This window comes from Bos mutus, chromosome 17, assembly GCF_027580195.1.
Source record: "Bos mutus isolate GX-2022 chromosome 17, NWIPB_WYAK_1.1, whole genome shotgun sequence".
Classification (NCBI taxonomy): domain Eukaryota; kingdom Metazoa; phylum Chordata; class Mammalia; order Artiodactyla; family Bovidae; genus Bos; species Bos mutus.
The window spans coordinates 54,061,977-54,079,633 of record NC_091633.1 but is presented as its reverse complement, the minus strand read 5'-3'; the positions used below and the strand labels follow the sequence as shown (position 1 = coordinate 54,079,633).

At 34.3% G+C, this 17,657-nt stretch overlaps 1 protein-coding gene across 10 annotated transcripts in view; it reads left to right on the top strand.

Annotated features, from left to right (window-relative positions):
- ELF2 (E74 like ETS transcription factor 2) overlaps nucleotides 1-17,657 on the top strand; it is a 99,295-nt gene that overhangs the window by 46,676 nt on the left and 34,962 nt on the right. For 7 of the 10 annotated variants that reach the window (XM_070386543.1, XM_070386542.1, XM_070386545.1 and 4 more), the window contains one exon: nucleotides 774-939. In XM_070386543.1, coding sequence (XP_070242644.1) covers nucleotides 774-939 — 166 coding nt within the window. Of the gene's footprint in view, nucleotides 1-773; nucleotides 940-7,935; nucleotides 8,053-17,657 lie in introns of those variants that run through there. The other 3 variants (XM_070386551.1, XM_070386549.1, XM_070386550.1) reach the window with 2 other exon arrangements.

Genomic DNA, 17,657 nt, shown 5'->3' with positions numbered 1-17,657 from the left:
CATGGTTAAAAGTGGAGGACTAAGAAGCTGATTGGGGAACTCTACTTTGGGTACAGAATTGATACTAGTAAATGTGCCTATGTACCTCAAAGATGCTCTTGTTTTTCTCTCTCCAGAAAGTAACTCTCCAATCTTCTGCTGAGGTGGGGAAGGGCCGGTTGCCTAGCATCATGGAGGAGGGAGCAGGTCTAGGAATAAAAGTGCTTTTCAAACAACTTTAATGGAATCTTCCTTGTTTTAACCCCCCTCTTCTTTCTCCACCACCTGCTGCTCCTCTATTTCCAGAAGTAATTGGTATTGCCTTCTGTGGATTCTCCAGTGTAAAGTGTGTTGTGTCTCATTTATTTTTTGCTGCCAGGCTATGATTTGGCTTTCCTCGGTCTGCTAAACCACTTATTAATATTCATCCATTCACTATCAGTCTTTCAAGATTTTGTTGCTCTTATCTCTTCTTATGAGTTTATGTCTAAAAGTCTTTTATTGCATTTTAGTGGGCTTTCATGAGAGAGTGAAGTTATATGCATGTTTTTAATTTGCCATCTTAATCCTAAAGCCCTGACTATTTAAAATGTTTAACATATGTCTCACCTTTTGAGACTTGAAAAGATTATTAAAATGAGTCCTTTTCATCCTTGCTTTGGTTTTTACATTCATATTTATGATACATGAAACTCATTTGAACTCCTTGAGACTATATGAACTCAAGGATTTATAAATGAATTCAGAATTTGTGAATAAAGAGGCTGATTGTTTTTTTAAATTTGCTCTTGTAGGAAAGTGGAAAGGTTTCTGAATATCCAGCAGTGATTGTGGAGCCAGTTCCAAGTGCCAGATTAGAGCAGGGCTATGCAGCCCAGGTTCTGGTTTATGATGATGAGACTTATATGATGCAAGATGTGGCAGAAGAACAAGAAGTTGAGACGGAGAATGTGGAAACAGGTAGACATCTCATAAAATGTTCATTATTTTTAACTTTCTCATTTTGTAAGTGTCAACATAATTATTGCCAATTGAATAATATACTGAAAAAATCTCTTTTTTAATGCTATTTAGTATAGCTTGGAAACGAGTGAAACATTTCTTAAGAGAGTTTATATATGAAGTTCTACATAATAATTCTTTGAGGTACAACAATCTCATATCATTGACTTCTAAAGAAAAATTACAGACCGATAATAATAGAACTATTTTTGTCATTTTTTTCCTGGGAGTGGCAATATTGACTAGTTGTTATTTATTTGTAGACATCAGTAGACCAGTATATGATTTTTCTTAAAAGAAACTCTTAACCAGTAGCATTAGAGCAGTATCATTTCTTCTTCTCTAGCTCAAAAGTGTCTTTGTAGTAGTGTATCAAATTTCTCTTTACTTTTTGGTCTTCTTAGAAATTTTGGTATTTCAATGCCTGTGGTGAGATAACTGTATGTTTAGTTGGGCATTGGTATGTATAATTCTTGGAGAAACCTTTTCATTTTTTGCCATTGACCCTAAAGAAAAAAGGATTTTTTTACCAGAAAGATTATAGTGACAGTTTTATAAAATAAACATTAAAATTTTTCTTTATTAGTTAATAGGAAAAGAAATCCTTGTATTTGGTTTACAATCCTAATAAAAATTTCTAGTACTTTGGATAAATTTCTTTAAATGTAGCAGAATCTCATGATTAAAAATTTTTATTTGATGTCTTTCTGCTTGTTGAGGCCCAGTTGTATTCCCTAGGACTATTAGCTTCCTCCAGCTTAAATCTGTTCTTCCTCCACAGTTTTATTTTTTGTTGAGCTGAGGGATTGAAACTTACCTTGCTCTTTGGAGGTACAGTGATGACAGCCGTGCCGGCAAACCCTGTGTACAGTGGTAATCAAGTCATTTTATTAAAACAGATAGCTAAACATTCATAAAGACTTCGTGGCTATAGTGTGGAGTGATACTTGATTTACAGTGCAAGTGGCAGGAAGATACTTTTTTTTTTTTGAGAGTTTGGAGAGTTTTCCAGTCTGAAGCTATAAGTTTAGTGGCGGAGATGAATTTTCCTCTTGAGGAAAAGAAGAGCACTTATAAAAAGTATTATGCAGGATGATATTTTGAAGTAGATATTGTAACTGATTTTACTACAGGGGCATAACTAAGTAGAACTAATGGAACAGAAAAATGTGATTGTTTAAGTTGAATAAAAAAGAATAGAACCGATTGAAATTTCTGGAAAATGTTTTGATCAAAAAAAAATAAGAAAAACTATGATTTTGGTAGTAAATTGTAAACTTGGAAAAATGAAAATTACAATGCCAAATTTATATCAGTAGAAATTTAAATTCACATTAAAACACCAGAGCCTGTTTACCAGATCTTACTGGTTATACAGTTAATGGTCAACAGTTCATTAATTTAAATTAATATGGCAAAAAGAATCCAAATAGGAAGTGAATATAATCCATTTAAGAGATTTTATTTTCTTCTTGAACTCTCTGAGGGGTGATGATATAATTTGCATTACAGAGATAAAAGTGATTATTTAGGGACTTCTCTGGTGATCCGGTGGCTAAGTTTCTGTGCTCCCAGTGCAGGGGGCCCAGGTTCGATCCCTGGCCAGGGAACTAGATCCCACATACTGCAACTAAGACCCAGTGCGGTCAAATAAAAATAATTGAAAAAAAAGTGATTATTTATAATATTGAAAAAGAGGATATACAAAGTCTGGATAAAAGAACAATTACTTTAATGGCATTATGAAAGTAGGTTTTGAATACTTGATAATATTTTTTAGATTTATTTTTCTTCAACACTAAAAGGAAATTTTAATAAATATACTGAAACAGACTAAAAGTACTGAAAAGTTCATCTTACATTTTGTTTTTAATTCCATTCTGTCTCATGGATTTTAAAAGTCATTTTACTTCTGAAATCCATATTACTTCTAAAAATATAGAAGAGGATAGTGTAGCTATTCTTGGCTCTCTTTACAGAACAACACTCTAAGATATAACATTCAGATATAACTTTTTTTAAAAGCAATGCCAAATTCAGAATGAAAACTACTTGCTCATACATCTATAATCAGAACACTCATATTTATTCATCATAAGGCATGCAGAACTTGGAGACTACAATATACTAATTTATTTAAAAATGCTCTGGCTCATAGTAACTTAATAAGAGTGTTAATATACATAGATTAGTTTAAAATCAGTTAATTGAGCTGGATTATGTTTTTTCTTAAAGACTAAAATGTGTTTTTACATGAGTTAAAATCTAAATAAATTTTAATTTTCCTGATATCTAGAACCTACACAGATGAATAAAGGTTGTTATGACTTACTGTAATATATGTTTCCTTTTAGTGGATTTGGATCAGGTTCATTTCTTGTGGTGATAATAAATATTTCATTTAAATCTCAGATATATGTTGGTTTTGGAGAAGAAAAATAATTGGGAAGGAAAGGAAAGGAATATTTATAAGATGGCTACAGCAGTTTCTGTTTGGTGAATTGGTAGAAATGAGATCTGTATAGAAAAGAGTACCTTTTGCACATCTGGGAAACACTTCTTGGAATGATCCTACATTATCATTTAGATTACATTAGTCTACAAATGTTCATAATTGTGTTTATTGGTCTGTTATATCAGTTCTCTGCATGTTTTCATTGAAGTTTTTCTTCTTTTATTCCTGTATACCCATACATACATGTCTGTATGAGACGCAATATTCATAGTGTCATCTAGGCAGGAGTACTAAAATCATATAATGATGTACATTTAGCTGTTTTCATTATTTTGTGTATAAAATGATTCCTTATTTTGTTAGTGATAACTATAGGCTGTCTTGCTTCACATTTTTTATAGACTGAATATCTACATTTCCCTCACATTGCTTGTGTGTAATAGTAATCTTCTCTTAAGTTATATAGAGAAAACCCAAATATATTTGAAACTTTAAAAAAGCAGACATATTCATCTAAACCTATAAGTTGCTTTTTGGTGATAACTAAAGTTTAATAATCATAAGGACCTTTGGAGGAATAGTAACAAAGTATGGATGAAGGGTGGTCTCGACTCTGGCAGACTGAAATACCTGTGCCGGTGGCTACAGACTCCAGCAGTTTTAGGAGGCTGCTGGAGAGACTAATGTGTTGAGTTGGGGGTGGAGAGGCATCTCTTAGATTCCCTACTAAGATGCGGAAACTCAGTTTTTATATTCACTCTTTAAAAATTTGTGTATATATATAAATAATATAAATTTTAAAAGGTTGTTACAGATTACCATGTAAAAAGTAAGAAGTTTATACCAATACAATCAATAATAAGTTTTCCTAGAAAACTTTTTTAAGACTTGCCTGAAAAGATCGAGCTGTTTAGCATCTGCTTCTTCATTTTGTACCTTAACTTAAACTATATTTACCCTCCACTTCAATTTATGAAAACATATTCGTAAATATTTTGTGTTTGTTATGTGCCAGGGCACTGTGTTCAACATGTTTGTTTCCCACAGGGAGGTAGTGATTTGTATTTTGTGGAGATAAGATACATATATTATAAAAAAGATAAACCAATATAAAATCAATTGAGCGCTATTTATAAATTCAAAGAAATGTTCAGAAGAGGAAAGTTCGATTACAGGATTAGGGAATGTTTTAGAGAAAGTAAAGGAGGAAGACAAATGATAGGATTTGGATGAGGTAGGCGAATGGCATGAAGAATGAGGGAAATAGAGTTAACAAATGGGTGGAATGTAGAAATTCAAGATACATTTAGGAGATACTGAATAAATAAGATATTAATAGGTTCCATTAAGAATTGTGACTAGTTTGTAATTTGAACTTAAGTTAATAATTAAGCATATAAGAAACAGCAAGATTTGGAGGGTTTTGAGTAGATAATCATAGATGCTTAGTAGTAGATACAGGATGAATTGTAAAGATGAAGCAGAAAGACTAGCTGTTGTAGTATGAGGCAGGGATGGCTTGAGAAGTACTGAGACAGGGTAGAAGCAATAGGGGGCTTCTCAGGTGGCACTAATGGTAAAGAATCCACCTGCCAGTGTGGGAGACTAAGAGACTTGGGTTCAGTTCCTGGTTCAGGAAGATCCCCTTGAGGAGAAAGGGCACTGTACTCCGATATTCTTGCCGAGAGAATCCCATGGACTGCAGAGAGCTGGACACGACTGAGTGTCCAAGCCCATGCACAGAAGCAGTAGGAACAGAAGGGGCTTATATAAGCAATACTACGTAAGATCTAGTAAGACTTGGCATGATGGATTATGGAAAGAAACAGTTAAGATATTTCTCAGTTTTTTTTAACCTTGATGATGAAAGTATCATAAAGGAGTTTGGGGAAAGCAGATAAGTTTGACAATAAGCATGTTGATTTTGATTTGAAGCAGGGCATCTGAGGGGATATATTTAGGTATTTAAAAAGACATGTAAGTGTATGGTCAGTGTCCCATCACAAAAGAGAGGGCATATTCAAATTAGGATAATTTAAAGAATGTTTTAATAAATGGATAGTTACAAATATGTCAGCGATTGTAGAGTGACCATAAGTGATAGCGTGGTACTCCTGAGCTAGCAATAATTGAGTTATTTCTTTCCTTTGGCCCAAGGGCCAGAGGGAAGGGTTACTGGAACCCAAAAGAATAGAGCCCTGGAGAGAGGGTTACCTGGAGAGAATCTGGAACCTTTGGTCAAAGGAGATAGCTGACTTGAGGGCAGTGCCACATAGAAGGAGCCCAGGGAAGTCAGCCTCCTGGGACAGAAAACAGGGTGGAGGGTGGGGAATAGATCCATAGAACAAATGAAAGACTTATCTGGTGCAACTGAAGCTTAGTACAGAAAGGTCAAAGAGAGACTAATTGGAGAATCATCCTCATTGAAGTCACAGAAATAAATGAAAGCTCCAAGGGGAGAGGAGTTTGAAAGATTTCCTCAGGGCAAGATTTTAAATTCTATATTTGTCATTCTGTGATCGAGAACAAAGGACACAGAATTAAGAAATTAACCTTAAGGAATGTGTACATTTTGAAGTTGTGAACAAGAGCCAGAGAGTAGTCAAATATGATATAAAATCCTGGGTGACTGATCTTGAGCTTAATTTTTTTTCTTTTAAGCCTTTTAAGTAGCTCTCTTTAATAGGAAAAGGAAGAATATTGATTGGGTTAGTTAGTCTTGGTTTCAGGTTTCCGCTTATCACTTACTTGACAATAATTAACCTTTTCAGAGTCTATCTTACTATCGTAAGATAGGAGTTCAAGGTTGTGAAGATTATATAAAATGAACCTATAAAACACAGTGCTTGTGATGGAAGTACTCCATAAGTGTTCCTTAACTTCATTAACACCTCTCTTTGTGCCTTCAGATATGGAGAAGGCCTTTTATACATTGAAACATACATTTGTTTAATACTTCTCTACTTCTCTGTTGTAGTACTTATCTTTCCTTTCACTTTGACTTTTTAAAAAGACAAATGTTTTATACCATAAGTCTGTACTTTTTCTTTCTTGTTCCTTCCTTAACTTACTGTGCTCTGGTATCTACATTTATCATTCTCCTGAAGTTCTTTTGTTTATCAGATTTCCAAGTCCACTCCTCTACCAAATTCATTGACCCACAGAATCATCCAGAAGTAGAGCCTTTTAAATCTGGCTTTCTTTTCTACAGAAGCGCTATACTCTAACTGTTTCCTTTCTGCCCTCTGCGTAGCTGTGCTATTTATGCTTTTGAGCTTTTGCTCAAATATAGTTTTCTATCAAGAATGTGAAGTATTATTCATACCTTCAGGCCCATCTACATGAAACTGCCCACACTGCCTCTCCTGATCTTCTGTTAGACCATCTGGATGTAGGCACTTGATCATTTACTTTCTTATACTATTCTTGTGTGTATACTCCTTTTGTTTTCAAAGTAAGCATACAAGCCCCTTGAATACAGGGCCCATACTTTAATTCTATTTATTTTATTTGAATATAATATATAATATAGTGTTTAACACATAACTGTTAGGAAATATAGACTGAAGTAAATTGAGTTTTGACTTAGAATTGCAGTATAATCAAGAATCATGTATGTAAAATCTTAAATGTGTTTTCTTTTTTATATAAGCTAAAAAAAGCTATTGGATACTGTTGGGTTATTTAAAGTATGAAAAGGTACTCATCCAAAACATAACTATTGTCATCCAAAATATATCAAAGCCATAATGTTGTCATACTTAGATTACCTTTATCTTAAAAATCACAGTAAGTTTTATTCATTCTTGCTTATACCTAAATTTGACTTTTTATTTTTGTCTATAAAAGCAATACATGCTCACTGGAAAAACTGGAAAAGTATTGCAAAGAATAAACAAACAGTGAAAATCACCCGTAATCTTACCAGTGAGGGGACGGTAACTACCACTTTTCTAAATTCCCTGCTGATCTTTTTTTAATGTATGTTTTAAGCATAATTAGCATCATGTTATATAATGCACATAGATTTATTTATTAATCTTTACTAACAAACATTGACTGAAAGGGATCTGATAGCTTCCTACTACTCTCTTCTGATCATTGGGAACAGGACTTTGGTTTCTAACCAGGTATCAAAATATAAAAGGTTGGTCTTACTAGCTAAAGTAATTGTCAAGAGAACTCAGAAAGCTTTTTTTTATGATCAACAAAATTGTGTCTAGAGATTAGCTGGAAAGATAGATGAATGATAAGAATTTTTATATACTTCAACAAGAAAGTAGTGCTTTTTTTAAAAAAATAAATGAAAGATTAGCTTTTTTGAAATGGAGTTTTAAAAAATAAAAACCAGATTTCTCTTGAAAAATAAGGAACCAAATTTCTTTCTTGAAGAATCTCAAGACTAGGTTGACTTCATGATGAGTTGTGAATAACGTTTGTATTTGTTATACCGTCAGAAATCCTCCCTGTGGCACAAGAGGACTCTTTTAATTAGAAAATATTGTTGCCACAGGGAGGTAGAAGATCGACATGAAAAACTGGGGATCTGAAAAGGAGCCCCTTTCCTAGGATTACCTGAAGGGGAAACAGATTGAGCCAGAAGGAAGACAATGCTGGTAGGTTGGTCTTTAATTTATTAAGAATGTTTGCCATTTACATTTAATTACAATTATTTCTACTCCCTCTACAATATTTTTGTTTAAAGGCTGACAGTGAGTCCTCCTTGTAGGAGAAAGATTAAAATAGTATTTTTCCTCCTAAATAATTTGCTATCTAAAATTAAATCCTCTGTCTTGTTCCTAATACTTGTTCCTTTTTATGGATAAAACTTTAGGGCTATTTCCTGCCTCTACTTGCTTGGAAGTTACTACTGACTGAACATCTTCAAGCCTGTTTCTTTTTTTTTTCCATGTCTGTTATTTCTGCTACTAATCTATACTTTTTCCTAAAATAACTTTTTAAGAAGTGTTTTCGTTCAGTTATCTATTTTCTTGAGTTTAACCTGGTCACTAGTTTTCTAAAAAGGTAAAGTGTAAATCTTAAGTTTATTTAGTTTTGATTCTAGAATGTTTGAGTTACAATTATACTATTATTTAGTTAAAAAGCATTATTAGAGAAAAGTTTTCAATATTTTATTGACAGTATTTCATTTAATCTGAGATGCCATCAATTGTAAGAAACATTTTTAGACCACTGAAAGAAAAAATGCTGCCAATTGTGAAATACACCGATTTCAGAGATTCCAAAATGTGAAAAAATGTCTTAGAATTAATGAACTATGTTATCATGCAATTATGAATCTTCCTGAAATTCCCATTATCTGGGAATTAGATATCAAAATATCTGGTTTATGAAAAATGAGATGAGTTGCAGTTGTGGAGATATCTATATATGCTGCTGCTGCTAAGTCGCTTCAGTCGTGTCCGACTCTGTGCAGACCCGTAGACAGCAGCCCACCAGGCTCCCCCGTCCCTGGGATTCTCCAGGCAAGAACACTGGAGTGGGTTGCCATTTCCTTCTCCAGTGGATAAAAGTGAAAAGTTAAAGTGAAGTCGCTCAGTTGTGTCCGACTCTTCGCGACCCCATGGACTGCAGCCTACCAGGCTCCTCCGTCCATGGGATTTTCCAGGCAGGAGTACTGGAGTGGGGTGCCATTGCCTTCTCCCCTATGTATGCTAAGATATCTAAATTCTTTACTGTCTTTTAAGAGAGGGTATTTAAAGCACCATTTAATTATATTGTTCAAAAGTATACAAAATAACCATAAGATACAATTTTAAATTATGGAGGGTATAGAAGATGAAAAAGTATTCTAATATGATGCTTTTACTTAACTCAGTAGGAAGAGTTTGGGAATTTCCTGGTGGTCCAGTGGTCAGGACTTGGTGCTTTCACTGCTGGGGCCCTAGTTGGGGAACTATGATTCCTCAAGCCACTGTAGGGCCAAAAAAAAAAAGTAGAATTTTATCATAATTGGCGGTTTTTAATTGAATTTTGTGACCTAGAAAGCTTTTAAACTATCATTTTAAAACAGGATCCTTTAAAGGCTTTTTTAAATAGCCACAGATTTCTAGTGGTCAAAAGCAAAGAACTACCCCATCAATTAATAAATGAAAAGGAATGATTTAAATGATATTTGTATACTTTTCAAGAAACATCTGTTTTATATAAAAGGAAAGATAAGTATATCCAGACAGTAGATCATTAAAGGATACTTGTTTAGTTTGGGAAACTAGTAGCATTCATTCCTTTGTACTCAGACTTGTTTTTTTAAACACTAATAACTTCCAATTTTATATATAACAATGTATCTAAGTAATACAGTTTTATTAACCAGACTGTGGAGAGGGTTAAATGCAGATTATATAAAATTTTAAATGAGTAGCACATAAGGTTACAAGTGTTACAAAGTAGGGATGGCTCAGGCTTCTTAGGTATACAAATAGGAACGCTTTTAAACTGTAGGCAAATCCATTCCTCTCCCAGGTCTTACTGCGGACCTACAGCCTGTCAGGCTCAGAGCTCAAATTCTTGTGATAAGCAGGACCCTGCCTTGGCCCTCACCAGGCTTTCAGCTTTGTGGAAAAGATGAACAGTTAAACACATTGCCGCTGCAATACAATGTGATGAGTTAGTGTTATGGTAGGATTAATGAAAGGTTTAGAGAGCATACAGCAGAGGAATGGCTAGGAGGTCAGAATGCCTTCATGAGGAAGTGACATTTAAACAGGTTTGAAAGGTGTGAAGTAATTAGTCATGTAGAGAATAGCATGTCTGAAAGTCTGGAGGAAGGAGAACATAGTCTATTTAATTAGCAGAAAGGTATTCAATATGGCTAGATTATGGTTTATGACAAGAAAAGGGGATTAAAATGAAGCGAAAGAAGTAAAATCTTAACTGGTGAGGACTCTGAAACCTTTATATCTGTTTTTTGGGCCTTATCTAAAAGGTGGTAGGAAGCTTTTTTAAGAATTTTCAACAAAGTATGTTTTTTATACAAATTTGTTTCCAAAATATTGAGTACTGTAAATGAAAAGTAAAGTAAGACAATAAAGGCATTACCTGAAATAAAGACTGAAGTCCTTAGCTCCTCATTCACAGTTTCCTAATTTTAAGCTAGTTGACTATTCTTATTCACTTTCCACTAAATTGTCTGCCTCTGCAGGTTTGGGCTATAGATGTGCTTATTGCCCATACTAAGCTAAAAGTTAATAGAAATTAAAGTAGTTGCACAACTAGTGTTTCTTTTAGTAATCAAGATGTGGGTGCTTTGATATAATGCTGTTTCAGGAGGAGGAATCATTGTCCCTTCTGCACGCCCCATGCCCTGTTGTAAACTTGGGAAAGGGTCTATACATTTTCTCAGATTTGTGAAAGGGCGCATAACCTAAGAAGAGGTCAAGAACACTTTTAACACAACTGTTAACTATTAGCTTTTGCATGATTTTTTAATGTTTTTGTATTGTGGGCCTTTTTGGCCATGTGGTAAAGCCTGTGGACCTTCTCTCATATTTAACGTTTTTAAATATATAAAATACCTAGGAATACCAAGGAACCAAATATATGGAAATATAGCTTTTAGGCTATTTTTAATTGTGATATAGTAATACATGTTTCCTTAATAATATATTAAATAATGAGATTTAGTGGCAGATCAAATTTACTGCTATAATTTCAAGGTGGTGATGACCATCAATTATATTTTGAGAAATATGTAATAACTATAATACAATATGAAAATATTTTATGATTTCTGTTGGTCATGAGGTCCCAGATAATGTGACTGTGAAAACTACTATGGTTTGTACTTTATTTAAAATTAAGGTGCTAAATTTCAGGTGGATCTAAAAAACAATTTTCTTCTATCTCATTCATGTCTTATTTTAGCTGTCTACCTTATCTTCCTTTTCTTCTCCATATTCTGCACTGCTTCTGTTCTCTTTCCTTAATAGCTCATAATAGGGATCTGAAAGCCACTTTAAATATGTTTCTTATTGAATACAGTTTTATGATTTCTGCTAAGGAAAAGAAAAAAAGCCTCTTAACTGTATAGTGGTAGTTTTTCATGTCACTTAATGGCTTGACTTAACTTATTCTAAAAACATTTTAGTGTTTGTACATCAAGTACATTTCTTAAAAGTCTCATCTAATCTTTCCTTACTTTTTTGTTGGTTTGAGATCCCTTCAATTTCCATGAAAAAAATTTCTGTGACTAGTGGTTCTCAAACTTGAGCATAACGTCATAATCATTTGCAGTGCTTATTAAAATACAGATCGCTAGGCCTCACCTCCAGGATTTGTGATTCAGTGGGGTGGAATTCAAGAATTTGCATTTTTAACAAGTCCCCAGATGATGTTAATGCTGCTGGCCCAGGGATCATACTTTGAGAACCATTATCTTGACTGTTGGGAATGATAGCACTAAAAGAGCTTCTGCCACTGTGAGAACTCGGTTAATACTGTAGTTTTTTACGTGTTGTATTTTACCCATCACAAAGATTGCTGTTGAGGGTGCTGCTGCCGTCGCTTCAATCATGTCCGACTCTGTGCAATCCCATAGACAGCAGCCCACCAGGCTCCCCCGTCCCTGGGATTCTCCAGGCAAGATTCTCCAGGCAACCCACACTGGAGTGGGTTGCCATTTCCTTCTCCAATGCATGAAAGTGAAAAGTGAAAATGAAGTCGCTCAGTCATGTTCGACTCTTCACGACGCCATGGACTGCAGCCTACCAGGCTCCTCTGTTCATGGGATTTTCCAGGCAAGAGTACTGGAGTGGGGTGCCATTGCCTTCTCCAGCTGTTGAGGGTGAAAACATACTAAAGTTCTTTCAGGTTTGTATGAGATGATGTAGTGCATTACTGTTATTAATTAATTCACCAGTAAACATTGATTGAGCATCTGCTATATATCAGGCACTGTTTAAAGCATGGGCTTCCTTTGTGGCTCAGCTGGTAAGGAATCCTCCAGCAATGTGGGAGACCTGGGTTCGATCCCTGGGTTGGGAAGATCCCCTGGAGAAGGGAAAGGCTACCCACTCCAGTATTCTGGCCTGGAGAATTCCATGGACTGTATAGTCCATGGGGTCACAAAGAGTTGAACACGACTGAGTGACTTTCACTGTTTAAAGCATGGGGTTAGAGTGATAGACAAAAGAGGCAATGTCTGCATTCATGCAATACTTAGGCTCTAGTGGAGAAAATATGTAAATTCCCCTTGGAGTAAAATTTCTTTATCACAAAGCAGATTACATAAATTAACAACTCCTGAAATTGTTCTTTACAGTTAGTATTTTCAGTTAAGCTAAAATAATAAATTCATGAACCATTTCTTTTCAAGCAATTGAAGCAACAGGTTAATTCTCCCTTTTCCTCCTCCATATGTCAGTTTTTAAGCGTAGTTGTGATACTGGTGAACTAATATCTATCGTGTACAAAGTACCTATTATATGTAAAGTACTGTCACAGCTCCTAGGGAGTAAGTGATTCAGAGTTGACTATAACATGGTGGCTGGCCTCAAAGAAGCTTACCAACTAAGTTGAGAAAAACAAGCATTTGAGGAAATAATAGTATTAAAGTAGATTAGCTTGGGGAAAGGTGAGGAAAGACAAAAAATAACCAAGTATAATAGTTAGTCTGTAAGTTCCAGATTGAATTATTTCTACTGTGGTGGGTCATATTTAAGTTTTATCATAAGGGCATAGTTGACTGTTTAAGGCAAAGGGTTTAGGGACAGAGAAGCAAGTCAAATGGAATTAAGCATTTGTAAATCTCACCTTTTTTTTTTTAATCGTGTGGAAATACTGCCATCAGAAGCATAAGTGACTTCTTCCCACTCACAAAAAATCAGGGAATAGGGCTAAGAACTCAGTGTGTTTGCGGTGCTTAGTTACAATTTGGGAGTGGGATTAGGAGATGAGATAGGACTAGTTTTTATTTAAAATTTTTTTTACATTTCTGTAATTTTTTTGAGTATATCAAGGGAAGAAGGAATATAGCTAATTTCCTTTCTTTCTCTTAGACATTATTAAGATGAATGAAGTACAGATTTTTATAATGGATATCCCATATTCTCCACATTTAAATTCAGCATTTGGTTGTAACTGTTTGATTTCCTTTTACTTTTTAAATCAGCCAAAATATATGTCTTGCTTAAAAGGAATGAACAATTAAAGTTTTTTAATTTAATGTAAATACTTTTCATATGTTTTCTGTAAGACTGAGTCATGATAATAAGTAGTTATCCTCCAGGAGTTTTTTAAGAGTATATTTGAACAAAATGAATTATTCATTAGCCAGAATTTAGAGATTTTCTTATGATTAGATGAACTTACAAAAGATAAACCCAGAAAGTTTTATATCAAAAAGAAAAGAGTTATGTCTCTAAAGCAGTTAGCAAAAAAGGAATTCTTATTATGCATGTTGTTTGATGCAACTTTTAGGAGAATCTGAATCCTGTTTTTGTTTTGTTTTTCATACCTTTTTTTCCTTCAACTTAATTCTCATAAAATAAAGACTTAGAATAATAACTTAAAATGCAAAATTGTTTTGAAGAGGGAACCAAGGATTTGGGTGAAGAGGAGAAAGAACTCAAATAGTTAGCATAGTCAGCATCTACTTGGATTTACAGCAGTAAGCTGTAGCCTTTTGGTTTGGAAAAAACAAGGCTGGCAGAATAGCATTTGTTTTTGTTTTTGTTTTTTTTTAGCATTTGTTTTTAATTCGATTGCTACATTACATGCCTCCTTAGGAGACCCTTAGAAGTTCCAGTTATCTTCTTGAGATAAGAAGACACTGATTATTATGTCTAGGCTTCATCTACAGGCTATATTCTGGGAAGAAAGGCCTTCACACACAAAAAAAGAAAGAACTTTTGGTGAACCTCATCCTTGGGAATAAAAGTAAGGGGCATTCAGTTTACCCTCTCACAAAGGGAGTCAGGAACTGTAAATTAAAGACCACTATTGTAAGATAATATAACCCTGTGTTTAATTTTGTTGTTACCTTTCATTTTTCAGTAGAATTAATAGCAAGCACTTCAACAAAAAGAATCCCTAAATACTTGTTTTTGGTGGCTTCAAGAAATTGGGATGCCAATGAAAAACTAGTTAATTCTGCAACTAATCTAAAGGGAAACAGAATCCCCAAAGATAGAATAATTGAAAGGAGAAGAAAGCAAACTGAATTTCCTTTCAAGGAAAGAAAAGAACTTGAGGAGTTGCCTTGGCTTTGAGACCATTTGTGGGGTTATTCAAGACTGCCTGTATTGCATGTAGCACTTTTTTTATGTGGACTAGAGCAAGAAATATAGCCTTGACTGACTGTAAAGTAACTTGCCTCTATTAGGGAAAATATATATTTAGGAAAAGAGCTCTTTATAATGTACAGAGTGTTGTGAGGAGGAGACAGCTATTAGCTCCTGTGATAGAAAGTTCATATTTTAGCTGAGCCTGGGAAGATAACTCTCATTTGAGAAGTGTTAAAAAAAAAAAAATACAGTGACAGTCATTAGAGTACATATAGTAGGGAAGACTTTATTCAAGATTTGGGGCTGGGTATTGTAAGAAGCCATCATTTATACCCTTTCCTCCCTTAACCTCCTAGTCCATTACCAAATCACATCAGTTTTACCACCAAAATGTATCATAAGTCTAACAATTTCTTTCCAACTTTATTGCTACTAACCTAGTCCAACCTGTAGTTATTTTTTATATGAGCTATTATGATGACCTTTAGTCTTCCAGTAGATCTTGTTTCCATTCCTGCCTGCTGCTCCCTGCCCCCAACCCTAATCAATTCATTCATGTTGATTTTAAAAATATATTTATAAATTGAAATGTGATATTCCCTTCCTGAAAAACCTTTTAGTGGGTTCTGACTGCACTTAGGATAAATTTCAGGTTTATTTATTTGTTTACTTGGCTGTGTCAGGTCTTAGTTACACCACTCGGGATCTTCCTTGCATCATGTGAGACCTTTTCTAGACTCTGTAATTGTGGCTTTTGGGCTCAGTAGTTGAGGCAGTTGGGCTTCGTTGTTCTGGGGCCTGTGGGATCTTAATTCCCTTATCAGGGATCGAACCCATGTTCCCTGCATTGCAAGGTGGATTCTTAACCACTGGACCACCAGGGAAATCTCAATATTCAGGATTTTTAACATGGCCTTCAAGACACAGAATAGTTTGTCTCCTCTCATCCATCTAGAAACAATAACAACAATAATAGCAACAAAACCCAAAACTCTAATATTAATATATCTTTACTATATTGCCAGGAATAGTTCTTAGGACTTTATATAATAGATTTAATACTTTTAGCAACCCTAGGCTGAATAACCTTTCTAAAGCTAGACAGCTATTTAAGTGGTGGAACAAGAACTTAAAGGCAGATGATAAGTCAGATGGTAAGTTAGCTAGGGCTCCAAGGCCCAAGCTCATAAGCATTATACTCTGATGAATTACCCAGTACCCTTACTCCAGACATACACATACCTTTCCTTTAAATCAAACTTTATCTTCCTAGGGTGCTCACATATGCTGTTCTCTTTCTGGAACATATTACTTTCCATTTTTTAGCTTTTAATTCCTGGGCATCTTTCAGATATCAGTTTGAAAGTCACCTTCTCAGAGAGAAGATCTTTAGCTGATATTCTTAAGTCTCAGTTGTGACAGTTCTGTTATTTTGTCGGAGACTCCCATTCCTTTTTTCTTTTTTGATTAGCACCTACAAAACTTATGATACAATAAACTCCCATGATAAAGTAATAAGTAATTCTAAAAAATTCAAATCACAAACGTGATTTGAAATATGACATTATTGTGAATTTAATAAAATGACCCGAGTCAGTCTGTGTGGATGAGGAAATGTGTGTGTGGAATTCAGAATAAGGTATCCAAATCAGTCTAAGGTCAGACTTAGGTGGTTTGGTGCCACCTGCTGGTATTTGTGTTCTCCAGTGACTGTTGTTAGAGAATATAGAGTGCAAGATGGGTGCCAACTCCCAGTTAAAATTTATCTGAATTCATGAAGTTTTACTTTATTATATTTATATTTATTGTTTAGTCTTTTCACTTCATGCTTCATAAAGCCAGAGACCATATCTGTTGTGTTTACTGGTATTGCTCAAAGCCAGGCACCAAGTGGGTTTTGAGTAACGTATATTTGTTGATTGAGTGAATGAATCAGAAAACATCATGAACCAGAACAGAATTTCAGAAATTTTGTATTTTATTTAGAAGCTGATAAGTAATGTAGTTTAAACTGGTAAGTAATGTTGTTTAATTAGGCTTCATAGATGTATATGGTTGAGAGAAATGAGCCTAGAAAGATAGAGTGGAACCAGATTTTGGTGGCCTTTGAATAAAATAGCTGTGTGAAACATGATCTGAAGAAGATGAGAAGTGAAAAGAACATTTATTTTAAGTAACTAGAGCATACTAAAATAATATAAATAGAAAGTATGGCGTCCAAAGTACTAAGTTGGGGGGTAGGTTAGGGAATAAATTAAATTTTTAACCAATCTAACAAAAAAGCAACAGAAGAGGGGGAGGAAAAAACTATGGAAATACAAATCATAAATCCAGACAGTAGAAATAGTCCAAAACATCAATTATATTAAAATTACCAATTGTGATCTTAACATAAGTCTGCTATTTTTAACATACACAAAACAAAATTAAATAAAAACAATGGAAAAACATGTTTATCGGAGAAATACTAACCAAATAAAGCTAATGTACTAAAATAGAATTCAGAGTACAAATTAATTGGGCCAGAGGCTCTCAAACTGCTAAGAGGAACATTCCAGAAAATATAATCATCATAAACTTACACGCATCTAACAACATAGCCTTGTAATATCATTTAAAGTAAAAACATTTGGAAATTCCCTGGTGGTCCAGTGGTTAGGACTCCTTGCTTCCACTGCAGGAAGATCTACTAAGATAACACAAGCTGTGCAAGCTACCACTAAAAAATAAAGTAAAAACTTAAAGAATTACAAGGCTGAGTTGATGTGTCTACAAAACTGGGACTTTAAAAACATCTCTGTCAAAATTGACAAATTAAGCAGACACAAAATTTAAAATGACATCAAAGAACTGAAACACAGGATTAACAAATTTGATAAACTAGAGATATATAGAACATTGTACCTAACTAAATAAAATACAACCTTGTATATTTTTTTCCAGTTATATTCAGGTCAGTTTTTAACTGTTATAGC